The 25137-nt window shown below is 48.0% G+C and overlaps 1 protein-coding gene across 1 annotated transcript in view; it reads left to right on the top strand.

The window, feature by feature from the left end:
• LOC119440463 (endothelin-converting enzyme 2-like) overlaps nucleotides 1–25137 on the top strand; it is a 48430-nt gene that overhangs the window by 5183 nt on the left and 18110 nt on the right. The window contains exons 3-6 of the mRNA XM_049662929.1: nucleotides 2243–2587; nucleotides 20756–21306; nucleotides 21411–21941; nucleotides 23628–23873. Coding sequence (XP_049518886.1) covers nucleotides 2243–2587; nucleotides 20756–21306; nucleotides 21411–21941; nucleotides 23628–23873 — 1673 coding nt within the window. The remainder of the gene's footprint in view (nucleotides 1–2242; nucleotides 2588–20755; nucleotides 21307–21410; nucleotides 21942–23627; nucleotides 23874–25137) is intronic.

The following is a 25137-nucleotide window of genomic DNA, read 5'->3' as shown; positions in this document are numbered from 1 at the left end:
AGGAGGAAACGTCGCACGAAGGCAGCCATCGTAGAATAGAGCCCTTGGAGTGTCCCCATTGGCCGAACATGAAGCCACTTCCTCGGGCCCGTCGATTGGATGAAAATGACGACACCTGCACGGGCCTGACTATTGGAGGAAAGTGACGACACTTTACATACTCGATGATTGGCTAAAAATGACATGACCCAACGAACTGAAGGGGTTACAAGCCAGAGAAAGATCGAGAAGAGAGAGGCATCCTTCTTGCCGCGGTTCGCAGCGTCCGATTTGTTGCCGGCCGTCGATTACTTTTTACTGTTATTAACAGAAGGCCGAACCAGTGTGCTTCTGCCATCAAAAGTCTAGCTGCAATTACAGTCCAAGGCACTTATATGTGCTAGTAAGTTCGACTGGTTGGTTGTTTCCTGTCCAAGTACCTTTTATCTGAGAAATGTGGTTAGTGAAAGACATCGTTTTGGTTTTAGAAGAATTGAATACGTCAAGATCATTTTGTAAAGCTAGGGGGTCAGTGTCATAAGAAATGTTATTGTAAAACTCGCAATCAAAAGCGAATAATAAATGCAGAAAGAAACACGAGATGGTAAGTCGCTTATATAAATGACAAATAATAAGGTATCCATCACACTGCTTTGAGGAACACCGAAAGTTACATGGGTACATAAGAATCACTGTTATTACCGATTGTAAATAACGTTCGAGAAGAAAAGAAGTCATTTACCCATGCAGCTACATCCTCGTGCCTTTCTTAAATTTAATATAAGTACGCGTATGTGGTGTGGGACACGACTCGAAAGCTCTAAAAAATCATAAAATTGTATCAACCTGTAAGCCGTTGCCTATGGAGGTAACGATGAGTGAAACCAGTGAGCAGTGTTTCGCCTGAATACCTTTGCGAAAACCGTGATGATACTCATAGATGACTCCGTGATATTCGAGGTGATTAATTAATTCTGAGTGTATTATATGATCCATGAGCTTGCAAATGGTACTAGTAAAAATATTGGCTTTAGTTAGGAGGTTACCAACTATCAACCGATTTAAAAATGCGTTTAACTTCGGCAACACGCCAGTCATGAAGAACGGCCTTAGAAGATAATTATTGTGAAAAGAAGCGGATAGTACAGGGGCAAAGCTGGGTGATAAATTTATTAGTATCCTATCTTGAAATCCAATGTGATCACAAGCAGTACAAACTTTAGTTTATCCAACAAAGAAAATTACAGATGTCATCCTGAATAACAATTACCTCCGCCGTAGAAGTTTGAAGGAAAAAGCAAATAGCAGGACATGACGTAGTGCACTCGCTCGTGACGAATATGAAAGCAGCAGCATTCGGATGATCTGCGCAGTCCGACTCAGGGAGTATTTCGCTGCTGCTGGTATTTTTTAGTATGACATCAGAATGAATGGACGGGTTTATTACCCGCCAGAACTTTTGGGAGCTTATTTGGAGTGTGGACGACAAATCATAGTTAAATATTTACGGCGTGTAGAGCTTAGGAATGATTTGTATTCCTTATTAGACTTTTCATACTTGAACCAGGATTCTGAAAGACGTTTTTTTTTTTATCAGACTTTCTGTAAACGCGTTTCTTTTTAGGGTCAAGATACCGAAGTTTTTGCGTAAACCACCCCACCCCGCCCCGCCTTATTATGGTGTTTTATGGCTAACGCCGGAACGAATTTGTTGATTGGATGAGATAGCTTCTTTTAGAATAATTCAATCGTGCGTGAGGAAAAGAAGTCTCGAAAGCATTCAGCAAAAATATCTAGCTCAGAGTTTGCAGCATGATAGTTGCCCTTGGTGTAGCACCTTATTAACTTCTGTATAGTCTCCCGTTTGTTAAAGGGGGCAACGACTTCACCAGTGATACTACCGTGATCGGATGGGCCATCCAAATGGGTCATGTTAGCATTGACATCAGGGGCGTTAGTGAAGACTAAATAAAGGATGTCCGCAAAAGTGGCAGAACATCAAGTTGGATGAGTGATTAGTTGTGCTAAGTACAAAGCAAGGCATGAGTGTAAGGAATACGCGTGCCTCCTCGTGAGTAGCTGAAACAGATAGAATGGACCAACATATTTAAGTAAAGTTAAAATCTCCGCAAAGTAACATAAATGAATGAGGAAAGTGCGAGTAAACCACGCTCCTTGCGCGATAACATTCGCTTCCCTATATTGGGTTGCCTATTTAAACCTAATTGCCTAAGATATGTTCTAACACTTCACGCTCTTACAGCAGGCTTGGTCGGACGAACAGCTCAAGCAACAGCAAGGGTCCCGCCTGGCGGCGTTCTCCGGTCTCGTTGTCTTCTTCCTGGCGCTGATCGTTCTGTCCCTCATCGTTGTCCGCAGCGTGTACGTGCGCGCTCAAGTTCGACTCGAGATCTGCGACACAGAGGAGTGCGTGCAGCATGCCAGGTACATCCTGGCCACGCTCAACAAGTCTCTCAACCCCTGCGTAGATCTTTACGCCTACGTCTGCGGTGACGACGCTCGTCGAAAGGACGCCCATAATGCCCGCAGGAGCCCACTGGCGCACGCATACATCCACGAAGTGATGCACATGCTCGGCGATATCGAGGTGAGACTCGGAGTATTCTGCGTGAGCTCACGGGTAAAGATGGTTGGCTTGCATGCACATCTCTTATGTTTTCATATCTAGCAGCCAAGCCACTTAAGAAAAAAAAAGAAAATCGATGTTAATGCGACTGGCTTTGAAGTAACGTAGTGATACACCGTATTGCCACCGTCGATACGAGTCATGTATATGAGGCGTGTATTGTAGCCGGACTCTTGTCACCCACTTCCTTATGGACACACTGCTCCATCTATTGGCGCCACCGCGAAGACTGAGCGCGTTGCGTATCTGAATCTTTGTTCATACAAGAGTGTCTGAATAATCATGCATGACGTAGGTTTGTTCTGCGCGGCACCGGAGAAATATTACAGGGCAATATCAGTAATATTTCGATAGCAAATATTATTGCGATATCAATTATATGGACCCTCCAGGTGAATTTCTGCCGTCACCCTCGCCGTCGCCGTGAGGTTCCGTATAAAGTCCAAGGGCGATAAAATCGCCGCACGCCGTATGCTATATGTGCGAGTGAAAGCATACGATCGCGGCTTAATCTCACCCGCGCGAAGGAGAGGAAAGCGGGCAGGAAGCGCACCGTCTTGCTTCACACGCGAGGCACCTAACGCTTCCAGGCCTCGGAGATATATAGGGAAGGAAGGGGTGCAGGTGGGATTTTACTCCGGCTGCAACTGCGTATGTGGCGGCTGCGCCCAGTCGCGCGGCCGTCTCTTGAATGCGACCTGCGTTGGGGCCAGAGTCTAGGTGCGTCGGCGGATCGTACCTTTGTGCGTGCTGTGTGTTCTCGGCGTTCAGTTTCTGTTGAAGTGATAGACAACACAAAGGTCACTTCACTCGGTGCTGCTGCCGCGTTTGCCCGTGTCAGCGTTTTGAAAGCGAGTGTGCGCGGTCATCGAGTGTGGTGTGTTAAACTGCGGTGCGCGCTGACACCATGCTTGTTTATTTAGTTATCAAGCGAGCGTTTATAGGTTGATACGACCAAAAAAAAAGTGCTATCATTCATTCGTATGGCTCTCTGCTGATTTGCTATCGCAATCGATACTTCGCCTTTCGGGGGAAACTGCGACTTTTCGGTCGTCGAATAGCGGCGCAAGTTGGCGTCAAAGAGCTTAACTCAAAAGCGGCGCATACCCAGTGCCACGGGCCCAGTGATCCAAGTTGACGTAAAAGTATTATTTGTTGGGCTAGTTCGTTTTGCATAGCTAAAGAAGCAAATTAGCGTAATAGAAGACACATACACAAGAAACGGAGACATAAACAAGCATTACTCAACCGTTAAATGGCAGGGAAGGATTCTACATTTATATTCTCTAGTCACGCATGCGCATACAGAACAATGTCAACGGGCACATGTCTACATCAAAGGCGGTTGCGCAAGTAGTCGAACTCAGAATCAAGTAATCCGAGTGACGGCTCACTCATACAAGGACGACATGGCATCCATTTTAACGCGATAGCGTTGAGGCCCCGTGTCGCAGAAAATCCGGCGTCGTTCGTGGCGGAAAAAAACAATCCGCAACCACCCCGTGCAGGCCCACCTCGTGGCGCGAGATGTCAGTACCGTAGAAAACTATTCCGAACCACCCCCACCGCGCAGGCCCTTCGTTGTGGTGCAGGCTTTTAGTGAACAAAAATTAAATTTTTCACAGTGAAATCCGTCAGACAAATGATAAAGTACAACCTAAGCACAACCTACAGACATGGTTGCGTCTAACTGTTATTTCAATGTACAAGAAAACATAATTCTGTTAGGAGGAAACTCAAAACACAAACCTTTTTGCCAGCATTTCTGCCATAAAAACACTGGATCACTCGGGCACGGCCGGGCTCGACTGGCGTTCGCTTCTTACGGCCTTCGCATCGAGGCTAGTTCATGCCTATCGCCGCTGCTTGGAGGGGGGCGCTGCGACCCTACCCTGCTTAGGGAGCCTACATGCAAGCGCCGTTAAAACGGCGCTTGCATGTAGGCTCCCTAACCCTGCTTTAACCCTGCTCAGCTGCTCCCAACCGATCTGTGCAGCGCGCGCAACGCTGGAAGATTGGGTCGGGCGCGCTTCTTACCTGACCGTCCATCCAAGAACAAGTCGCCTAATTGTAGAGGACGCGTAAATGGTTCATCTAGGCTTCTTATAAATGGATGTAGTGTAACTGTATTAATACATCGAGCTTCTTTAAATTCACTGGGGATGCATGCGCCGGGAGAACAGCTCTCCGCCATCAAATGCATTTTGAGGAATGAAAATAAATATTTATTGCTCGTATGCACTTACAATGGTTGCCATACTTTCAGACGAAAACTCTTGCGGACACAGTAGCTCACAAATGTGTCTTATTCACAATTACAATCTAAAGTGTTTCCTTGGCGGCTTGTGTACATAGGCCGAAGGCTTGTCGTTTTCGTCAGTCAGTTGGTTGGACTGATTTACAAGGAGTATTCTCAGAAACTTCTCGGCAAGTAGATTTGCGGATCGTATCGCATGACTGTCGTCAACACCTTCAGGGCAGCTCAAGGTGAGAGCGCGTTGTAAATAGGGCTGGACTGCTCTTTCGAGTACTTCTAGTACATTCCTGCGTGGCAGGTGTTCGGAGGCTTTCTCGAAAAAAAAAACTGTATTATTTATTTATTTTTATTTTATAAATACTGCAATCACCATGAGGAGATATTAGCATGGTGGTACAAGCATAACGAATACATTGGTATGTACAGGAAATGCACAGGTTAATAAAGAAAACTGATATTCGAATAAATACAAAGCGTACAGGTTGGGCACACGCAACGTTACACTGAAGAATTAAAACACTGTCACTGCAAACATGGCCCAAACAAAATAATGTCACTGTAAACATGATAAAAAAAAGTTAATGTCAGCGCAGATATCGAGACGACGTCATTTTTTAGCTGGTTCCAGTCCACTATTGTTCGCGGAAAAAAAGAATACTTAAAAGAGTTCATGCATGAGAAAAAAGGAGTTATAGTGAAATTATGTATTGGTCGAGTAGCGTATCCGGGGGAGAAGGCTACGATCTTTGTTATGTCCATCTTATAATTCCCCTTTATTAGTGGATGCTATCATGTCCAAAAGCGCTAGAAACTCGGGCTAGAAATTCATTGCTTGGGAACTGGTGAAAAGAAACACCGGGTGTTTTCCCGGAACGTGGCTTGCAATGCGGAAGACAGCAATACACCATCACACAGCAGCTATATACCGATGTGCAATGAACGGCGCCAAGTCTTGGATGTGGCCGCGCGTACTAAAGGCTGTACGACCGTCTTCAGGAGCCCAAAAATTACTTCATACTGAACAACACTGACAGAGCACCGAATAAAATGCGAGGGAAAACGATCTTGCGAGCGCGAAGGCAAGCGCATGCACGCGGAGCAGGGGAGGAAGGGTCTAGGGTGCCTCGATGCCAGCGCCGCCGTTCAGGGTGGTGCCATCCTTTGACCGCACCCGCGCCGCCGTTTTCTCGCTGCGACGCCATCTTGAGTCACAGCGAGCGGTTGCGAGTGCTTGGTGCGGGTGCTTAGTTCGAGACACAGTGCGCGCGGATGCTTCGCTGACGCTTCTAGTTGCTGGACAGTGTTCAGCCGTATGAATGACAAGCTTGTCAAGTGCATCGAGTCGACATGACGGGCTGTTGTGTTCCCAAGTGCACCGGATCGACGCGTAAAGGGCTTCGTTGTTTACGCTTCCCCCGGGACCCAGAGCGAAGGAAGAGCTGGGAAGCCCAAGTAAAGCGGTATCACTGGAAGGCAACGGATAGCTCCTACATTTGCGAGGTAAGTGTCAAGAAAGTTTAGACTGTCGCACCGTGTTTTTCATTTAAATAAGAAAGTAATGTCTAATCCTCGCTTACGTACCTACGTTCGCTCACGAACTAAGCACTGCACGGATGCTGAGTAGCCTATGGTTTGCGAGCGCGCGTCCCATAGGCTTTTGTCGTTTTGATCGGCGCAGTCTATGCGAGTAGTACCCTTATTTTAAGAACTGACGAAAATGCTTCGCCGCGAAATAGCCTTACATTAGCTACAAATCGTCATGTAAACCACCTATTTTACTTATTCACGGGAAGCACACATCGTGAGTCTCTTGTTTCCTTTTTTTTTTCCTCAGTTTCTTTTTTCGCTACTCGTTATTGGGGACTAAAGAACGCAGTGCTTCTTCTGGGGAGAGCGGCTGTTGTGTACGTGTCAAGCGAAGCATTGTGATTTTCTCTATTCTCGGCAGATATCTTGCGGATCTCAGGTTGTTACGTTATATAGCTGATTTTTTAGACGAATATATTTGTAGCGTGGTGCTCGTAAGCCGATGGTCATTCGTGCTCATTCCCGATCGTAGTGGGTACTGTGACGGCCTTTAAATGCCTGTGCACGGTATGCTCAGGTGTAGTAGAGTTAAGGGGCATCATGGGACCAAAATGTTTCTGCGCTTTCTGGCATGGTGTCTGTTGTAGCCTGTGCATTTCTTCGAAACGTGTGAAGCGAGGTAATACAGCATTACTTCTGCGAAAATTTATTTTTAAGCACTGTAATGGGTTCTCTGTATTTACAAGGCAACTTTTCATATCAATAATCACTTTTGTTGTTTTACTTTTACTTAGAAACACTTTGAAAAGGACCAGTACGAGGGAAATGGACAGGATGGGCGCCGTCTGTTAAATTCAACAGCCCTACATCATCATGGACTATATTTTCGAAGTGAAAAATATGGCGAATCTGTATTTGACTGTCTTAGTTTCATTTACGGTTTTTGTACGCGATATGTATGCAGTGTTGTTTATTTTTTCAATGTAGTTATCAGTGTTCTAATGGTTATTTATAAAATGTTCTGTACTCGCCATCGATGTGTTTGGCTGATGCGACGTATTCGATGGTAGCTGATGTATTCTGGCTGGATATCTTGATTAATATTACCCGCGGTTGCGTTTTCTTGTTTGCATTCTTGTTTTCGATTTCTATTGTGTGTAATAAGGTTGACGTACGCACTTGAAGCCCCCCCCCCCCCTTCCATGTAATGAATAAATTAAAAAAACTCTCACTATCCCGAATTGTGTGTCGAGCCTCCCTTGCGAATTTTTTTTTTATCTCGTCTTTCAACATAACCTTCAGGCGCCACACAGAACATATATTTTTCATGTACATATCTATTTCATGATTGATTGTACTAGACATTATAACTAAATGTATTTTGTGCATCGTTTGGTTTCTTGTGTGTACTACGCAAGATTGACACAGCCAAGTTACGTTACATGTTTCTCTACAGCACTAACTAAACCTTATTTTCGCATCGCAGTTATTTTTACACCAGCTTAATCCTGTCAGCACACAGTCTTGTAGGCAAAAGAAAGCAAAATTGCGCGTAGATATCGTCAAAAAATGTGGTTGATCCCTCTTATATAGGAATCGGTATAGAACACGAAAGTGAAACGTGTCTTCACAGAAGTAGTGTAATGTTTATTGCACATTGATATATAATGTCTATTGGTGTTTTGTGGCTAAAGCGCCCTTAGGCGTTGATGCACCCACGCTGACGCCTGGTGGCACGTCTCCTCCATCACGACTACCAACGTCGATGACCATGAGCAACCGTCGTGCATATGGAAGCTGCACTACGCTGCACACGCTAGCACAACGCGAAAGACGAAGCACGTAACTGACACACTAATACAACGCGCAAGACAAAGAACGTAACTGAATCGTCACCGAGTCAAATCAGCGCGTACAGCGCGTCGTAATTGCAGCCTCCGCGATCAACTTCAGAAACATTTTCAGAGCTAATTGCGGAGGCCACGCTCCGCTGTGCTGAGTACGGTGAACGCCACCTAGTGAACGCCACCTGGTTGGTAGTGAACCGGTGAACGCCACCTGGTTGGTAGTGCTTCTTGATGCCAGCGTCCCTTCGAATGCTGGCATCGAGGCGTCCTAGTGCTGAGACCACCGAAGCGTTCACTGTCGGTGCGCGTTAGTGTCATAATGCAGTACTTCTCTTTTCTGCTCGTAGGCGGCGGCACCGCCCCGAGCAAGAGCGCGGGTACACGGAGGAGTGTTAGATATATAAGGCGCTTCTGTGTAGCTGTCTGCTAATGCGTTTGTGGCGCAATGGGTTAAACGCTCGGCGATCTATCGTCGCGGACCGAGAGGTCGTGGGTTCGATTTCCAAATTTTGCATGTTTGTGGAACTTTTTCTTCTGGTTTCTTTCTTTGTATTATGTTCGTGTATGTTCGTGTGACGTATTTCCGTGACGGAAATACGTCAGTGAAGTCTTGGTGGACCCCGGCATAAAACACTTTCGTGTTAATAATTGCAACGAACGCAAAGAGCACGCGCAACGCAAGGGAAACTAACCGCCGTGGCCGAGTGGCTGGCTACGGTAAAGAAGGCTTGACGTGTAAACCAAAATACAACAGCGAAAAAGAAAAACTTCCACACACAGGGGGTCGCAAACCTTATATACCAAGCATCGAAGCGCAAAAAAAAAATAGTGCGTATTTCAAACATACACACGGCATATTAAATGTAAATTGAATTAGGCAACTTGGGGCATGTTCCCGGCGCCATACATTTACGTCTTGGACCTTCGACGAGTTAACGGCTATTGGTTATAAAGATGTGCAGATGCGATACCGATAAAAAAATCCTCATCAAGGCAAAGCACTTGGAAGTGCGCCGCGAGTAACACTATTTATGAACGCAAGCGTAGCTGAGTCTGAGGTCGTGTGACTCAATATAGCGGCGCCAGCGGGGTTGTCTCCACCCTGGACGGCGGCGCTGGGCATCGAGGCACCATAGGAAGGGTGAGGGTCGCAGCGCCTCTACCGCCGACGGGTGGCAAAACATGCTGAGAAACTCTCCCATTGTTTCTCCGACGGGTGAGAAGGCCGTAAGAAGCGAGCGCGCGCGCCAGTCGAGCCCGGCCGTGACTCGGGTAGCCCATTTGCGGAAATATTATCCAGATGGCGCTGGCATCCTCGGCTGGTTAGGGAGCCTACATGCAAGTGCTGTTTTACAGCGCTTGTATGTAGGCTCTCTACGGCAGGTAAGAAATGCTTTTCGGACACCTGCGCGCGTCGGGGCAATAGCAAACAACTATTAAAATAATAACAAAAGGTTCTAGGGCCTTCACATTTTAATATAAGACGACTTATATTGCCCTGGAGGAACGTCTTCCCAGCAATGCATTTCTATTTAAAAGTGAAGCAGACTTTAAGGGGATCGGTGTTAGCTTCGGATCGGCGTAAGCTACGGCTGGCTTTCGCACTTTCTGTGTTGCAGTGAATGAAGCTTACTTTCTGGGTGTGAACGATGCGATGCGAACGGGTCCCGATAACGCTGTCGCGTTCTACTCTTAAAGCCGAAGCTTAAGCGTCCTCCAATTTTTGTTTTGGCGACTGTTGGCGACAGCAGTTTACAGTACAGAAAACGCTGCCGCAAACAGTCGGCAGACCAAAATTGGCGTCGTGTCGGCCTAGTGCGAATGAGCCCTTGCACGCCGATCTCTGTTCTTGATAAAGAAGGCCTCCAGCGTATGTCTACAGGAAGAGTTACCTTAGAATAGTTGTCTCCGAAAATCGAGCATCCCACGCAGGTGCGGTAACATGAGCCACCATATGTGCGCCCTTATCTTCCTTTTTTTTGAACATGTTCCCTTAAGCGGTCATTCACGCAACGTTCGGTTTGGCCGATATACGACTGCCCGCAAGGCGAGGAGATTGCATAGACAACAACTCTAGAGCATTTTAAAAATGGCTTCTCATGCCTACTGCGGCATAAGAAAGGACTTGTCATGCCTAGCAAACTCGAGGGCACAGCTTCGAAAGCTTGTTGGGCGCAGAGAAAACAAGATGTGTACTCGTACCATAACGGTTTGCAAACCTTTTATTGCGATAGCAATTATATGGACACTTAAAGCGGATTTCAGCCGTCGCCGTCGCCGTGAGGTTCCGCATAAAGTTCAAGAGGGATAAAATCGTCGCCGCGCGCATTGTGTGCGAGTGAAAGCGCGCGGGGTACGCGCGCCTTCACGGAGAGCGAACGCACAGTGGAGAGGAAACGCGTCGCGCGAAAGGCCGTGGGGGTATGGGAAGGAGGGGGAGGGGGGGCGACGCTGTGCTGCGGCACCAAATGCGTATCTTGCAACCGGGCGCAAGAGCAACTGGCGACGCAATCTCCCACGTGAAAGGAGCAAAGCGGGAAGGCAGCGCGGGAGGGAGGGAGGGGGGGGGGGGAGCGGCTTCTACTCTGCCAACAAATGCGTTCTTGTACTTTGCGCCTGTGCCGGCTGTCGGTGTTGTCGCGCGCACCGTTTCTTGAAAGCGGTCTCCACACGGCTCTGACCTTTGTATGCGCCGTGCGTATGCCACTCAGTTTCCGTTGAAGCGATAGACGTTGTCGCTCGCTGCGGGGGCCGCGCTTCCCCACGCCCCCGTTTTGACAGTGGTTGTCGGCGGTCTTCGAGTCAATTCATATTTGCTTGTGCGCGCTGACACCACACTTGTTAATTCAGTTAGTAAGCGAATGTGTCAAGTTTGTGCAGCCGATAAAACTACTATCCGTACTCCGTATAGCTCTCTACTAATTTGCTATCGCAATTGATGCTTCGCCTCTCGGGCGAAACTGCGACATTTTTTTAAGGCTGTGCGACCCTTTGTGAACATAGGGTATAACCTCCGGCCTCAACTTCGGTCGTTGGATCTCCGCTCTTGCCCTTCGTGTTCGAAGCTTGACTTTTTGCAGCAGAGACTAGGCCAACTAGGCTACAGCGTTGACGACCGTGGAAGGGAAACCAGCTGCCAAAGAGCTGCATGCCTGGTTTGAGAAACTAGACCGCATTTGGTGCGTCCACAACTTGCGGAGACCCGATTGCAAGCACAGCATGTGTACTGCTCGCTTCACCACCTTAGAATGTGCCGAATCATGAGGCAGTATTTTCAAGGCATGCGGTTAATGAGCCGAGCAGACGTGACCAACACCGAAAGACAGCTTTAAATCTAAGAACTGCAGGCCTGTGGCATCAGGAGTTTATGCGTAAAAACAAGGCCTTGACCTACGTTGTTAAAAGCTCCTAAAACGATAGCAGAGGATGTATGGGCACCCTGTTTGTCAAAAAGCACTAAAAAGAAGAAAAAAAACGTGGAGGACGCTTAAACTTCGCTTTAAAGAATGGAACGTGATAGGACTGAAAGATCTCTGGCTGCTTATCAGGCTTCCCGGCAACTGGCAGCTTTTTACAGCGAAGCTGTTAAGGGATACTCCTCCAGGATCGTGTCCACGCTCAGAGGCTCAGAAAAAAACTATGATCATCAGCATTGGCACGAGCGTCGTCGTCGTCTTCTGCAGCTGGCTCGTTGGCGCACTTCGGTTTGTGCTCGTTTCACTGCTCTCGCGTCCGTCGTCGTCGTCTGCTACCACAGATGGCTGTGTGGCCGCTAATCATTCCAGCGAAGAATTTCAATTCTATTCTGTCGTCGTAATGGGAAGGTCGCATTTACAGGCGCATGAGTCATTGCTTAAGGGGGTGAGTCATTCATGAGCAACTGACGTCGTGTCCTGACGCGTTTGAGCAACGCCGCCGCGAACGCGCTTGGGAAAGGGTTCGTCGTCGACGTGCTGATTCTAGCGTGAGGGCTTCCGAAGCCCAGGCGAAGCGTCAGCGAAGAGCACGGACCCCGAGTTGAGGGAGTGCGATGTTGAGGCCAAACGTCGGCGTCGTCTTGCCCTCCAGGAACCCGACCACGGTGGTGCACGCCTCGGCAACGCTCGCGCCAACTTCCCCGTTTCGACAGCCAGGTTTCAATGCGAATTTCTTAACCGGAACGTTCATGATAGAGATGTTCGGTTGGGTGATGCTCAACGACGATAAGCCTATTCTCATTGTGGGGGGCAATATCTCCTGCATCAGACCCACCATAGTCACATGCTCGCTGGTTTCCATCTTCAAAGTAGTGGAAAGGCTCTAAATGTTATTGTGATAGCAATTATATGGACACTCCAAAGCGGATTTCTGTCGTCGCCGTCGCCGTGAGATTCCGTATGACGTCACCGGCGATGAAATCGTCGCCGCGCTCCAGACGCTGTATGTGCGAGTGAAAGGGCGCGAGGAGCGAAAGCTCGTCGGAGACCAAACGCGCGTTCTGCCATCGTTACTATAGTAACGTTGCGTTCTGCGCCGTGCTCCCTGAAGGGCTGCAGAATTAAGCGTCTCTTTCCTCCTTTCCGTATATAGAGAGCAAACGCGACTTTTTCCGTCACGAAAGGCTGTGGGGGGACGGGAGGGACGGAGGGGAGGCGACGTTTAGCTGCGGCACCAAATGCGTATTTATATAAAAACGCCGCGCGCGTTCAGTGCGAACGCGGGCAAAACGCCCACGGCGTCGACAACAGTGCTGCGCGTTGCTGGTGCTGCTGCATGTCCATAGTTTGTACAGCTGATAAAACTACTATCCTTACTCCGTATAGCTCTCTACTAATTTGCAATCGCAATTGATCCTTCGCCTTTCGGGTGAAACTCCGACAATTTTTTTGTTCAACTTCGCCTCCGCGCGCGGCTGCCGAGGAGGCGAGCGCCATCTGGATGGTGGAAACCGCGGCGCGCCGCTGTAAGAATTGAAGAAATGCTGGAAAAGAGGTTTGTGTTACAGTCCGACGCTATCACGTCTGTAGGTTCTGGTTAAGTCGTATTTTACGACTTTTCTACCAGATTTTACTTGGAGAAATTCACTTTTGTTCACTACCGCGTTGCGCCACGCGGAGGGCTTGCGCGGTCGGCGTGGTTCGGGATGATTATTCACAAACATAAAATCAATACGGACTCCCGCTGCCACCACGGTACAGGAATAGACCATGGCTGAAATTGCGCTACCAGCAGTGAAGGGGGAGGACGTCGGACCACGTCGGCATAGTTGAACGGACGTCTCTCTGGACATGGAGGTGGTGAGGAGAAGACTTGCCGCAACTCCTGGGGCACGACTTCGTCAACAGAAACGACAGGCGACTCCGTGGGAGGAACACCGAGGGCTCGCACCTCTTGACGCAGAATGTCTGTAATCATTTTCTGTGAAGAAGTCTAGTCCACATTCTGAGCTTCGGCGCTTATTGGTGTGTCGTTGGGCAGGCGGTCAAAGTGGCGGCAACGTTGCTGAAGTACCCGCTTGATGACAGTGGCTTTTTTGAGGAATTCGTCTATTGTTGTTCGCGGGTTTCGTACAAGGCCTGCAATCAGCGGTTCCTTAATTCCTCGTATAAGATGACGCACTTTCTTTGCGTCAATCATATCGGGGTGAGCTCGGCGAAACAGACGGGCCATATCCTCCGCATACATGGCGACGGTTTCGTTGGGTTTTTATACGCGAGCCTCAATAAGTTGTGCGTAATCGCAACGATAATGTTCAATAGCCTGGCAAGAGAACAAGAATTCAGGATCGCCATTCAGCCTCTAGAGTCTGTAAAGGAGTATGTTTATCTAGGTCAATTGCTCACGAGAATCCCCGATCAGAAACCCTGATCACGAGAAAGAAATTCACAGAAGAATAAAATTGGGTTGGAGTGCATACGGCAGGCATTGCCAAATCCTGACTGGGGGCTTACCACTGTCGTTGAAAAGAAAAGTGTACAATCCTTGCATTCTACCGGTGCTAACTTATGGGGCAAAATCTTGGAGGTTAACAAAGAAGCTCGAGAACAAGTTAAGGACCGCACAAAGAGCGATGGAACGAAAAATCTTAGGACTAACGTTAAGAGACAGGAAGAGAGCGGTATGGATCAGAGAACAAACGAGTACAGTGGTTAAAATGGGGAAGTGTGTTGAACTCTCCGGCTCGCGCGTGCCCCTTTGGGAGGAAATCGCCAGGTGGTGCTGACACACGCTTACACGTACATACGTAGGGTGCCTCGATGCCCAGCGCCGCCGTCCAGGGTGGAGATAACCCCGCTGGCGCCGCCATATTGAGTCACACAAGCTCAGACTCAGCTATGCTTGCGTTCATAAATAGTGTTACTCGCGGCGCACTTCCAAGTGCTTTGCCTTGATGAGGATTTTTTTATCGGTATCGCATCTGCACATCTTTATAACCAATAGCCGTTAACTCGTCGAAGGTCCAAGACGTAAATGTATGGCGCCGGGAACATGCCCCAAGTTGCCTAATTCAATTTACATTTAACATGCCGTATGTATGTTTGAAATACGCACTATTTTTTTTGCGCTTCGATGCTTGGTATATAAGGTTTGCGACCCCCTGTGTGTGGAAGTTTTTATTTTTCGCTGTTGTATTTTGGTTTACACGTCACGCCTCCTTTACCGTAGCCAGCCACTCGCGCACGGCGGTATAGTTTCCCTTGCGTTGCGCGTGCGCTTCGCGTTCGTAGCAATTATTTGACGATATCGACGCGCAATTTTGCTTTTTTTTGCCCACAAAACTGTGTGCTGACAGGATTAAGCTATTGAAAAAATAACTGCGATGTGAAAATAAGGTTTAATTAGTGCTGTAGAAAACTTGTAACGGAACTTGTCTGTGTCAATCTTGCGTAGTACACACAAGAAACCAAACGATGCACAAAATACATTTACTGATAATGTCTAGTACAATCAATCATGAAAGAGATATGTACATGAAAAATTATATGTACTGTGTGGCGCCTGAAGGTTATCTTGAAAGACGAGATAAAAAAAATTCGCAAGGTAGGCTCGACACACAATTCGGGATAGTGAGAGTTCTTATTAAATTTATTCATTACATGGGGGAAGGGGGGTTCAAGTGAGTACATCAACCTTATTACACACAATATAAATCGAAAACAAGAATGCAAACAAGAAAACGCTACCGCGGGTAATATTAATCAAGATATCCATTCAGAATACATCAGCTAACATCGAATACGTCGCATCAGCCAAACACATCGATGGCGAGTACAGAACATTTTATAAATAACCATTAGAACACTGATAACTACATTGAAAAAATAAACAACAATGCATACATATCGCGTACAAAAACCGTAAATGAAACTAAGACAGTCAAATACAGATTCGCCATATTTTTCACTTCGAAAATATAGTCCATCATGATGTAGGGCTGTTGAATTTAACAGACGGCGCCCATCCTGTCCATTTCCCTCGTACTGGTCCTCTTCAAAGTGTTTCTAAGTAAAAGTAAAACAACAAAAGTGATTATTGATATGAAATTTGCCTTGTAAATACAGAGAACCCATTACAGTGCTTAAAAATAAATTTTCGCAGATGTAATGCTGTATTACCTCGCTTCACACGTTTCGAAGAAATGCACACGCTACAACAGACACCATGCCAGAAAGCGCCGAAACATTTTGGTCCCATGTTGTCCCTTAACTCTACTACACCTGGGCATACCGTGCACAGGCATTTAAAGACCGTCACAGTACCCACTACGATCGGGAATGAGCACGAATGACCATCGGCTTACGAGCACCACGCTACAAATATATTCGTCTAAAAAATCAGCTATATAACGTAACAACCTGAGATCCGCAAGATATCTGCCGAGAATAGAGAAAATCACAATGCTTCGCTTGACACGTACACAACAGCCGCTCTCCCCAGAAGAAGCACTGTGTTCTTTAGTCCCCAATAACGAGTAGCCAAAAAAGAAACTGAGGGAAAAAAAAAGAAACAAGAGACACACGATGTGTGCTTCCCGTGAAAAAGTAAAATAGGTGGTTTACATGACGATTTGTAGCTAATGTAAGGCTATTTCGCGGCGAAGCATTTTCGTCAGTTCTTAAAATAAGGGTACTACTCGCATAGACTGCGCTGATCAAAACGGCAAAAGCCTATGCGACGCGCGCTCGCAAACCATAGGCTACTCAGCATCGGTGCATTGCTTAGTTCGTGAGCGAACGTAGGTACGTGAGCGAGGATCAGAGAATACTTTCTTATTTATAAAGAACACGATGCGATAGTCTAAACTTTCTTGACACTTACCTCGCAAATGTAGGAGCTATCCGTTGCCTTCCAGTGATACCGCTTTACTTGGGCTTCCCATCTCTTCCTTCGCTCTGGGTCCCGGGGGAAGCGTAAACAACGAAGCCCTTTACGCGTCGATCCGGTGCACTTGGGAACACAACAGCCCGTCATGTCGACTCGATGCACTTGACAAGCTTTTCATTCATGCAGCTGAACACTGTCCAGCAAGTAGAAGCGTCAGCGAGGCATTCGCGCGCACTGTGTCTCGAACTAAGCACCGGCACCAAGCACTCGCAACCGCTCGCTGTGACTCAAGATGGCGTCGCAGCGAGAAAGCGGCGGCGCGGGTGCGGTCAAAGGATGGCACCACCCTGAACGGCAGCGCTGGCATCGAGGCACCCTACTTACACGTCGGCCGCGACGGCAGCTAGCAGCCGCACTACAAGCGCGCTGCGTGGAATACGATCGTCCGCGCGCGCAGCTGAATATGCAATAACAAAGAAAGAAAGCTTCGTAATATACTCGCTCGTGCATGGCGGTAAATTTTGATAGAGTGGCTATGCTAGCCCTTTCGTAATTCACAGGCGCCAAGGTAACAATCCAATTGAGCGCACATCGATGGGAATGTAGCTTGCTTTAGACGATTTACTCCGGCTGACGCCTTATCAAACGCAAAGCAAGAAAATTCCCAGTGGTAACTCGGAAGCAAACATTTTATTTCTTGACGCACTGTTTACACAAACTAATTTTATTGCGATAGCAATTATATGGACACTTCCACCGGATTTCTGCCGTCGGCGTCGCCGTCGTCGTCGCCGTGACGTTCCGTATAGATAAAATCTTCGCCGCGCGCCATATGCCCGAGCGGAAGCGTGCGGGGACGCACGCTGTCACGGAGAGCGAACGCACTCAATCTTCCACGCGCAAGCAAGGAAGCGGGAAGCGAGCGCCGGAAGGAGCGGGGGGGGGGGGGGGGGGGGCATTTCTACTCTGCCAACAACCGCGCTCGTCACTCGCTCGTCACTCGCTCGCACCGTCTCTTCTCTCCACACGGCTCTGACCTTTATGCGCTGTGCATTCGCCGCTGAGTTTCCGTTGAAGCGATAGACCGCACGTACCTTCGCCCGCTGCGGCATATATGCGCTTGCTGCCAGCGTTTTGACAGTCATTGTCTTCATTCATTCAGTGTGATCTATTCATGTTTGTTTGTGCGCGCTCACACCACAGTTAGTAATAGTCGGGCCACATTTTCCAACGCACGCTACACATGCAATGCTGCCCGGATCGGCAGTGCAGCGCTACAGGTGTGTTCCTTCGCACGCGCTGCCCACGGGCAGCACTTCTCATCAACACCACCGTTTCACACGCGCCTTCGCGTGGTCATCGAGTCTCTCTTCATGTCGATCTACTTACGCCGCAGCACACCTGCTTACTTAATCAGCTCATGTTTACTACAATTCATATTGCTACCAAGCCGCTCACCTTACTTCGTATGACATTGCTGTGTTGCTATAGCATTCATTGCTTCGCCCTTAGGGCGAAACTGTGACCTTTTTGAAGAGTGGCTCACAATCCGTTTAAAACAAACCATTCTCCGTTATCGATTATTTTTTCTACGCGACGCACCTAAGTTGGTGCTTTTTATCTCACGAGGAAAATTTTTTTTTTAAATTGTTCACAAACAGGTCAAAACAGAACGTTGTCAGCCTTATGTTATTCTCTGCTAAGTGACGCAACTAAGCTTCAGGTGCTGCTTCTTTTCACTGGAAGACTCTCTCTTTGTTGAGTGCTTCGTGTAGAAGGGAAAACGGATGACCAAAAATAATTTTGTAATTTGGTTGGTAAGGCTGGGGCCATGCGGTGGACAGCCCAATATGACGTCGTTTTTGTGTAGACAGTAGAAAAGCTCTTCCAAACTGTCACTGTGCAGCTCGTTGTAACTGAACCACATCGAAAATAGTGGCTTCAACGACGTCTATACAGATGAGAAGAGTTGCTCCGAAGGGTGAACGAGGCGGCCCCCATTGACGCAAAATTTGGTGAACATCGCCACCTGTTCGATGGCTTTGCCGGTGGCAACAAGGAGCTCGTCAAAACATTTCTTGCACACAGACTACATGGTATTTACCCTGTCATGCAGAAGACTAGCCGCGAGTCGCTCATCTTTTCAGGGTAATCATGGCCGGGTAGCATTGCGGATTCAAAACGACAGACTGGTGGGCTAGTTGGTACGACATTATTTACAGAGTAGCGCAGAAGCACACGGACGGCGAAAGAAACAGACGGGACACAGCGCTAAGAACTGAGTGTTTGTTGCGTTAGGCGCCTGTGTCAGTTGAACTCGCTAGGTTGGTTTGTTTGTGTGTCTTCCTTGTACATTCCTTTTGTGTGGTCATAATATATATATATATATATATATATATATATATATATATAAGTATACATATATCTGCTTTCGTCTAATAAACACTTAGTTCTTAGTGCCGTGTTCCGTCTGTTGCTTTCACCGTCCGTGTGCTTCTGCGCTATATACTGCGTAAATAAAGCATTGTGGACTTCTTTATCATGTGCGAAGCTTCTTCAACCTTCCCACTATCCAGCAGTGCGTCCAGTTCATGGTCTGCATCTTCAATGCTGATGAGAAGTGTCAGATCGCCCCCTTCACAGTTGCCACTGCTGGGAGCTTTGACCAAATCGTTGACACTAAGACAGTTCACGGCAAGCAAAAATTGGGCAGCAGTACGATAGTATCATCCAGATACGAAACAATGTTTTCGAACCATTAGTACACATATAGACTTGCTGCAGCACAAAAAGAAACGAGCGTAACTTCCCACAGGTCAGGGCGGGCGGCGTCACTGAAGCAGCAGAGCAGGCGCGACTCGCATCGGGCGACGTGTCAACGACAGCGCGCGCCCCCTCGCGGTTCCCTGCCGGCGGCTTCAATGCGCCCCATAGGCGCTGCTTGTCGCTCGGCACACTTCCCCATTCTAGCCACTGTAAATGGGGATAGCCGATATTCTAGTTGACATTAAGCGGAAGAAGTTGAGCTGGGCAGGCCATGTAATGTGTAGGATTGATAACCGGTGGACCATTAGGGTTACAGAATGGATACCAAGAGAAGGGAAGCGCAGTCGAGGTCGGGAGAAAACCAGATGGGGTGATGAAGTTGGGAAATTTACAGGCGCAAGTTGGAATACGCTAGCGCAAGACAGGGGTAATTGGAGATCGCAGGGAGAGGCCTTCGTCCTGCAATGAACATAAAATGTAGGCTAATGATGATTCCGGTCCGAGCTTGAGAATGTATCGAGGAGCTGACGCCGAAAATTGCCCCACGTTTGGAAGCTCGCTTCCCTGTTCTCGTATCATGAGCGAGTGCTGTTTTCTAGCGTGTAATAAGCATGGACGAGTTTTTATTGTTGGTTCCAGCGATTGACCAAAGCGACACGCTCGTACTGATCGAACCAATCCTCGACATCTTCAAAAGCATCGCCATGGAAGATTGTGGAAACGCGAGACTGTTCAAGAGTCACCTGGAATGGCTCGTCGCCGTCTGTGAAGGAGGGAGATTCGCCGATAGTGTAGGAACTGCCATGCTGGTGGGAGTTGCAACGGGAGTAAATTCCGGGCTCAGGCCGAGCAAGCACCGACGGAATTGGCGGACTGGAGTTGTTACGAGAGGTGGAGCTTCCGGACTGGGTGTACGGGTCCCGATAGGGGTAGCCCGCATGAGGTTGCAGGATCCAGCACCTCCACCCGTGTCGCAACGTCAAAAACAGAGGTCGCAGAGCACTGATCAAAAGGAACAGCAGCAGGTCGTCTTTTGAATACTGCGTGCTACCGGGACTTCTTCACTGCGCCTTGATAAAAATGCTGATGCATACTCGCATTGTCCTCTTCCTCATTGGAATACAGGCGCGGCAATATTTAGAAGTATTTAGAGGAAGTTCGAGCCACACCAGCCTAAATTGTCACGAACTGAATTTTCTCGTTGAATTTGGTGTTTGTCTGGCTCCTAATGTATAGGCAAAATGTAGGGTGGACTTACCCTTTCTTTATATATCATGTGACAGTACGTGGGATGCCTGGTGGGTGCAGGCAATGAAAACAAACCCCCTTTTCACGGTGATTTAAAGAGGAGTTAACAAAATTGGTAGTAAAATAAATATACTGAAGAATAACGTGATTTCCCAATGTTCTTGCTCTCATTTTCTGCAGACCTTCCGGGCGGCAAACCAAAGGTATGCTGCAGCGACCAAGGCTTTTGCCGCTGTGACCAGATGTATGGAATCAAACCGATACGCTGCTTCGGATGACTTCCGGGCATTCATGCAAGATCGCGGAATCATGTGGCCGCTTAGTGCCGCATCTTCAAGAAACACCACTCTTTTCGACGTTCTAGACGTCGTCCTAGATTTGGCCGTCAACTGGAGAGTGGGCCTCTGGTTCGACATTGTCGTGTCCCAAACAGCTTGGCACGACGGCACTCCTTTAGTCGTCATCGGGGAGCCCGGAGACCTGGTCGTCCTGCGCTTGGAACAGCTGGCGCTATTCGACGATGTGACGTATGATAACACCGTCCGGCAGGTGGCTCTCTATCTCAGCGGCGGCAAGGTTTCCATGAGCGACGCAGCCCTAAAGGTGTTGCTCCTGGACGAAGCAGCTTTCAGAGCAATCGTGCTTCGCACGGACCAAGACGAAGACAGACGTGATGGCTTCGATGTCCTGGTGCCACTCAGTAACATCACACATGTTTTCGGAAACGTCTTGTCAGTGACTGATTGGTCGAGACTTCTGGACAAGCATCTCAGCAGTGCCATAGCAATGTCTCCAATGCTACGAAGCTGCTCTTTCTGCGCAAGAACCGATTCAGTCGACTCGGTCATCTTGTTGGATTGTTTCCTGCTACGAGAGTGCTGGACGTCGTTGGATGGACATTCTCGTATTCATACGCTTGGATGGTGAACGCCGACTTTGACTTCCCGGCACCGTCAAGCACCGCTGGTAAGCTCGAAACGAATGTTTTGTGCTTCGTCGCGGCGCAAGAATCATTCGGCATAGCGCAGGCGGCGCCCATTTTTCGAGACGCGTTCAATGCCGGCGAGAAGTGGAAGGTGACGACGGTGCTGGAAAAGACGTCGATGGCGTTTGTCGACCACGTGGTGGCGTCGACGGCGATACCTGATTTTACAAAGACAGAGGCTGTGGCGAAGATCAACTCATTGGCGTGGAGTTACTGGATATGGCCATTCGATCCTTACCTACAGGTTGATTCTGCGCTAGATGCGCTGTACGCCAACTTTTCGGAGAAGTCCGCAAGTGTCTTCGAGTCCTGGATCCAGTCGAAGAAGGCTCTCAGGGCGGCTCTCGCAATTCCGCACTACGAGCGTCTGATGACGTCGAGGTAAGGAGCTCCTATGTTAATCTTGGGGAAATGCAAACGATGTTTGTCGGGTAAGACAGAAGCGCTTAATTGTTAGGGGTGCACCATCTTTTCGAATATATTTGCTGGAGCCGTTGACACATGAATGCCTAGAAGCGGCCTTATTGCACTTAATTGATATTGAGGTAGTTCTATCCCTTTTAACGAATTAGCACTCAATGAATGAGGTAGTTTCACAAAGACGGCGGTGGTAACAAAAGTGGTTCCCTGTGCCACTTTGTTTAGTCTTGTGTGGCGTTGTTGAAAATAGTGGTGTTTGGTATTTCTAGTTTACATAAAACAGCAGAATTGCTGAAAAGTCAGCCATTCTTTTTTTTTCCTTTTTTTTGAGTCGGGCTCGATTATAGGCGTCGGGTTCCAAAGCGACGGCAAAAGTTATGTCGTTACACAACGAGTTCCATGCTGAGCTCTCGTTGTAAGCTAGCTGTTGCAGACCGGTATCAAACCACCCATCTATACCACTTCTCAGCAGAATGGCACTCGCGCTGAGTCACTGCAGTGGGCAAACGCCTGTAGACGGATGTGGAAATGCGTAGCGTTTGTTTCTCTGCGACTCGGGGCAGTCATGAGTGACACCAGTGAGTAATTACTCTGTGCAATCATATGTTGGCGAGCTCTTGTCGGGCAAGCAACGGCAGTGCATAAAGTTTCGTGGTTTCGTACGTTCGTCCTCAACCCACCAGTGCCTATGAGTATATATATATATATATATATATATATATATATATATATATGCGTACAATTTCGCGAGACTTGTGAGGCCGTTTGAAGGGCGGTATCTCTGGGGTTTTCTGTAACAATTGTTTCTGTTGCTAAATGTTTCGCTGTGACATACTGCCAACCTTGAATACGCTGACTTTTAAGTAATACCGCAGGGTTGATGGGAACATGAATTATATTCGCGTAAACGCTTCAGAAGCCAGTGATGCGGTACCCTTATCGAAGGCATTCGAAGATAGGAATCAGCGATACCCGTCCTTGTGCTATCTCCCTGCCGCGATGATTCCACTCAAATCACACTATCACACCCTACTAATGTGCTTTTTGATTTATATTCACATCTCCCCGCTAGAACATACGCGTCAAACGTGTAAACAGCCGTGTCCAGTTTTCATGATGAAGCTGTTGCCTCGTCAAGGTGCATGATCACAGCATTTTTCAACTGTAACCGTCTTTCCTGTTGATATACAGAAACAAAAAGCATTCACTTACCATAGATTGCGAGACAAGTGGTGATGCCGTGGGGCAGTGCCACAGTTTTGACAGTATTATTCGTAACGTCGGGGCTGATGACGTCGTCCCTATATTGTACGCATCGCCCTTCGGGCTACAACACTTTGAGGGGCTACGTTTGAACTTCCGCGCGGTCCTTCTAGCTTACCAGCACTAATTAAACAACGCACGTAGACCAAGGACAGCAAGGAAGCACCCATCCTGTCTTGTGTGTCTCGCATGCAGTGAGCGCAACGATGGGTACGCCACAGACAGCGCCCAGTGACAAGGGTCATTGTCATTGTCCGTGCTTGTTCCTTATTCAAGCCTAATATTTGCTCATTTTGGGTGATGATGCGTCGGTAATACACATTTATCAAATTGGCTCCTGTGTGAATCAAGACCTGTGGGCGCCGATGTTCTCCCTTTCGGCAGGTACCGGTGGCAGTCGGGAAGTGTGCGATACCTGTACACATTGAACGAACTTCGCTTCAGCCTGTCGGCACTGTTCCCTCCATCGTACTTTCGGCATGGCTCGAGTGCCATGACCTTTGCGGGGCTCGGGCTCAAGGTGGCCAGGCAAACAGCGCGTTCCTTGGACATGCACGGTCGCACCTGGGACAGTACGGGCCGCGAGAGCTCGTGGTGGCAGCTGGACAAACCTGAACAGCAGCAGTGCCGGTATGTCATTACGTTTACGCACGTGACCCCGCTTCCACGAGAACTCTCCCGAATACCGATGCCAGCCGCAATGGTCTTCGTTACTATCCATTTCCTTAGCAGCCATTTTTCAAGAAGGTATTCACTGTACATGCACTTTTTACGTGTTACTGAGTAAGTAGCCAAGATATTTTATTTCGTCCCTGAGCGAAATGAGCACCAGGATTGGTTGAAATTTTTACTTACGAACAATTTTCTTAGGGGCGTTTTTGACAGTATACAAGCCCGGGAAGAGAACATATCTTGAGATCGAAGGTGGCGCCCGGGGCCTAGGTGCGAAAACATTATTTTAACGCGACAGCGTAACGACCCCAATGTCACCGTATATATTTAGCTATCCCGTATATAATCCCGTATATATTTAGCTCTCTCTCTCTCTCTACCATACATATACCACGCCTTGATATGTGACATGCGGCATATGCGGTTATATTGCCACAGCATTCTACACCGGTATATGCGGATATATTGACACACCTTGTCTTACATTTTTGACAAAATTATTCCTCGGAATTTTGAAGATGACAGCCCACAAACAAATGTCATGAAACAAAACACCGACAGTGCATGACTTTTATAATAAACCTTCTCAAACTGAAATATTAAAAGTGCGAAACAATAGCAGAAACCTGAAAATTGTGTAATTTATTTTTGGCGCGGCTGTGTACTACCTCCGGGATTGGCCCACGCAAGAGGGTGCGTTTCTACCAGAAAGGTCGCCTTCGTGCACAGCGTTTGCCGCCAGCGTTTCCCGGTAAACATTACGGTTACATAAGGTGCAGTTGCCGAGAAGTGTGAGAAGCAGTCAGGGATCTTTGAATTCTATCGCGTTCAACTTTTAAAGGCGAAGCTTAAACGTCCACCAAGTTTTACAGCAAAGCTGTTAAGGGCTCAGTCTCTGATGGTGGTGTCCGCGTGTAGAAAAAAAATGTCACAGTTTCGCCCTAAGGGCGAAGCAATGAATGCGATAGCAACACAGCAATATCATACGAAGTAAGGTGAGCGGCTTTGGTAGCAATGTGAATTGTAGTAAACATGAGCTGATTAAGTAAGCAGGTGTGCTGTGGCGTAAGTAGACCGACATGAAGAGAGACTCGATGACCACGAGAAGGCGCGTGTGAAATGGTGGTTGTTGATGAGAAGCTCGCCCGTGGGCAGCGCGTGCGAAGGGGACACACCTTAGCGCTGCACTGCCGATCCGGGCAGCATTGCATGTGTAGCATGT

This window comes from Dermacentor silvarum, chromosome 2, assembly GCF_013339745.2.
Source record: "Dermacentor silvarum isolate Dsil-2018 chromosome 2, BIME_Dsil_1.4, whole genome shotgun sequence".
NCBI classification, from domain to species: domain Eukaryota; kingdom Metazoa; phylum Arthropoda; class Arachnida; order Ixodida; family Ixodidae; genus Dermacentor; species Dermacentor silvarum.
The sequence above is the reverse complement of the archived record's forward strand: the minus strand, read 5'-3'. Positions and strand labels throughout refer to the sequence as shown.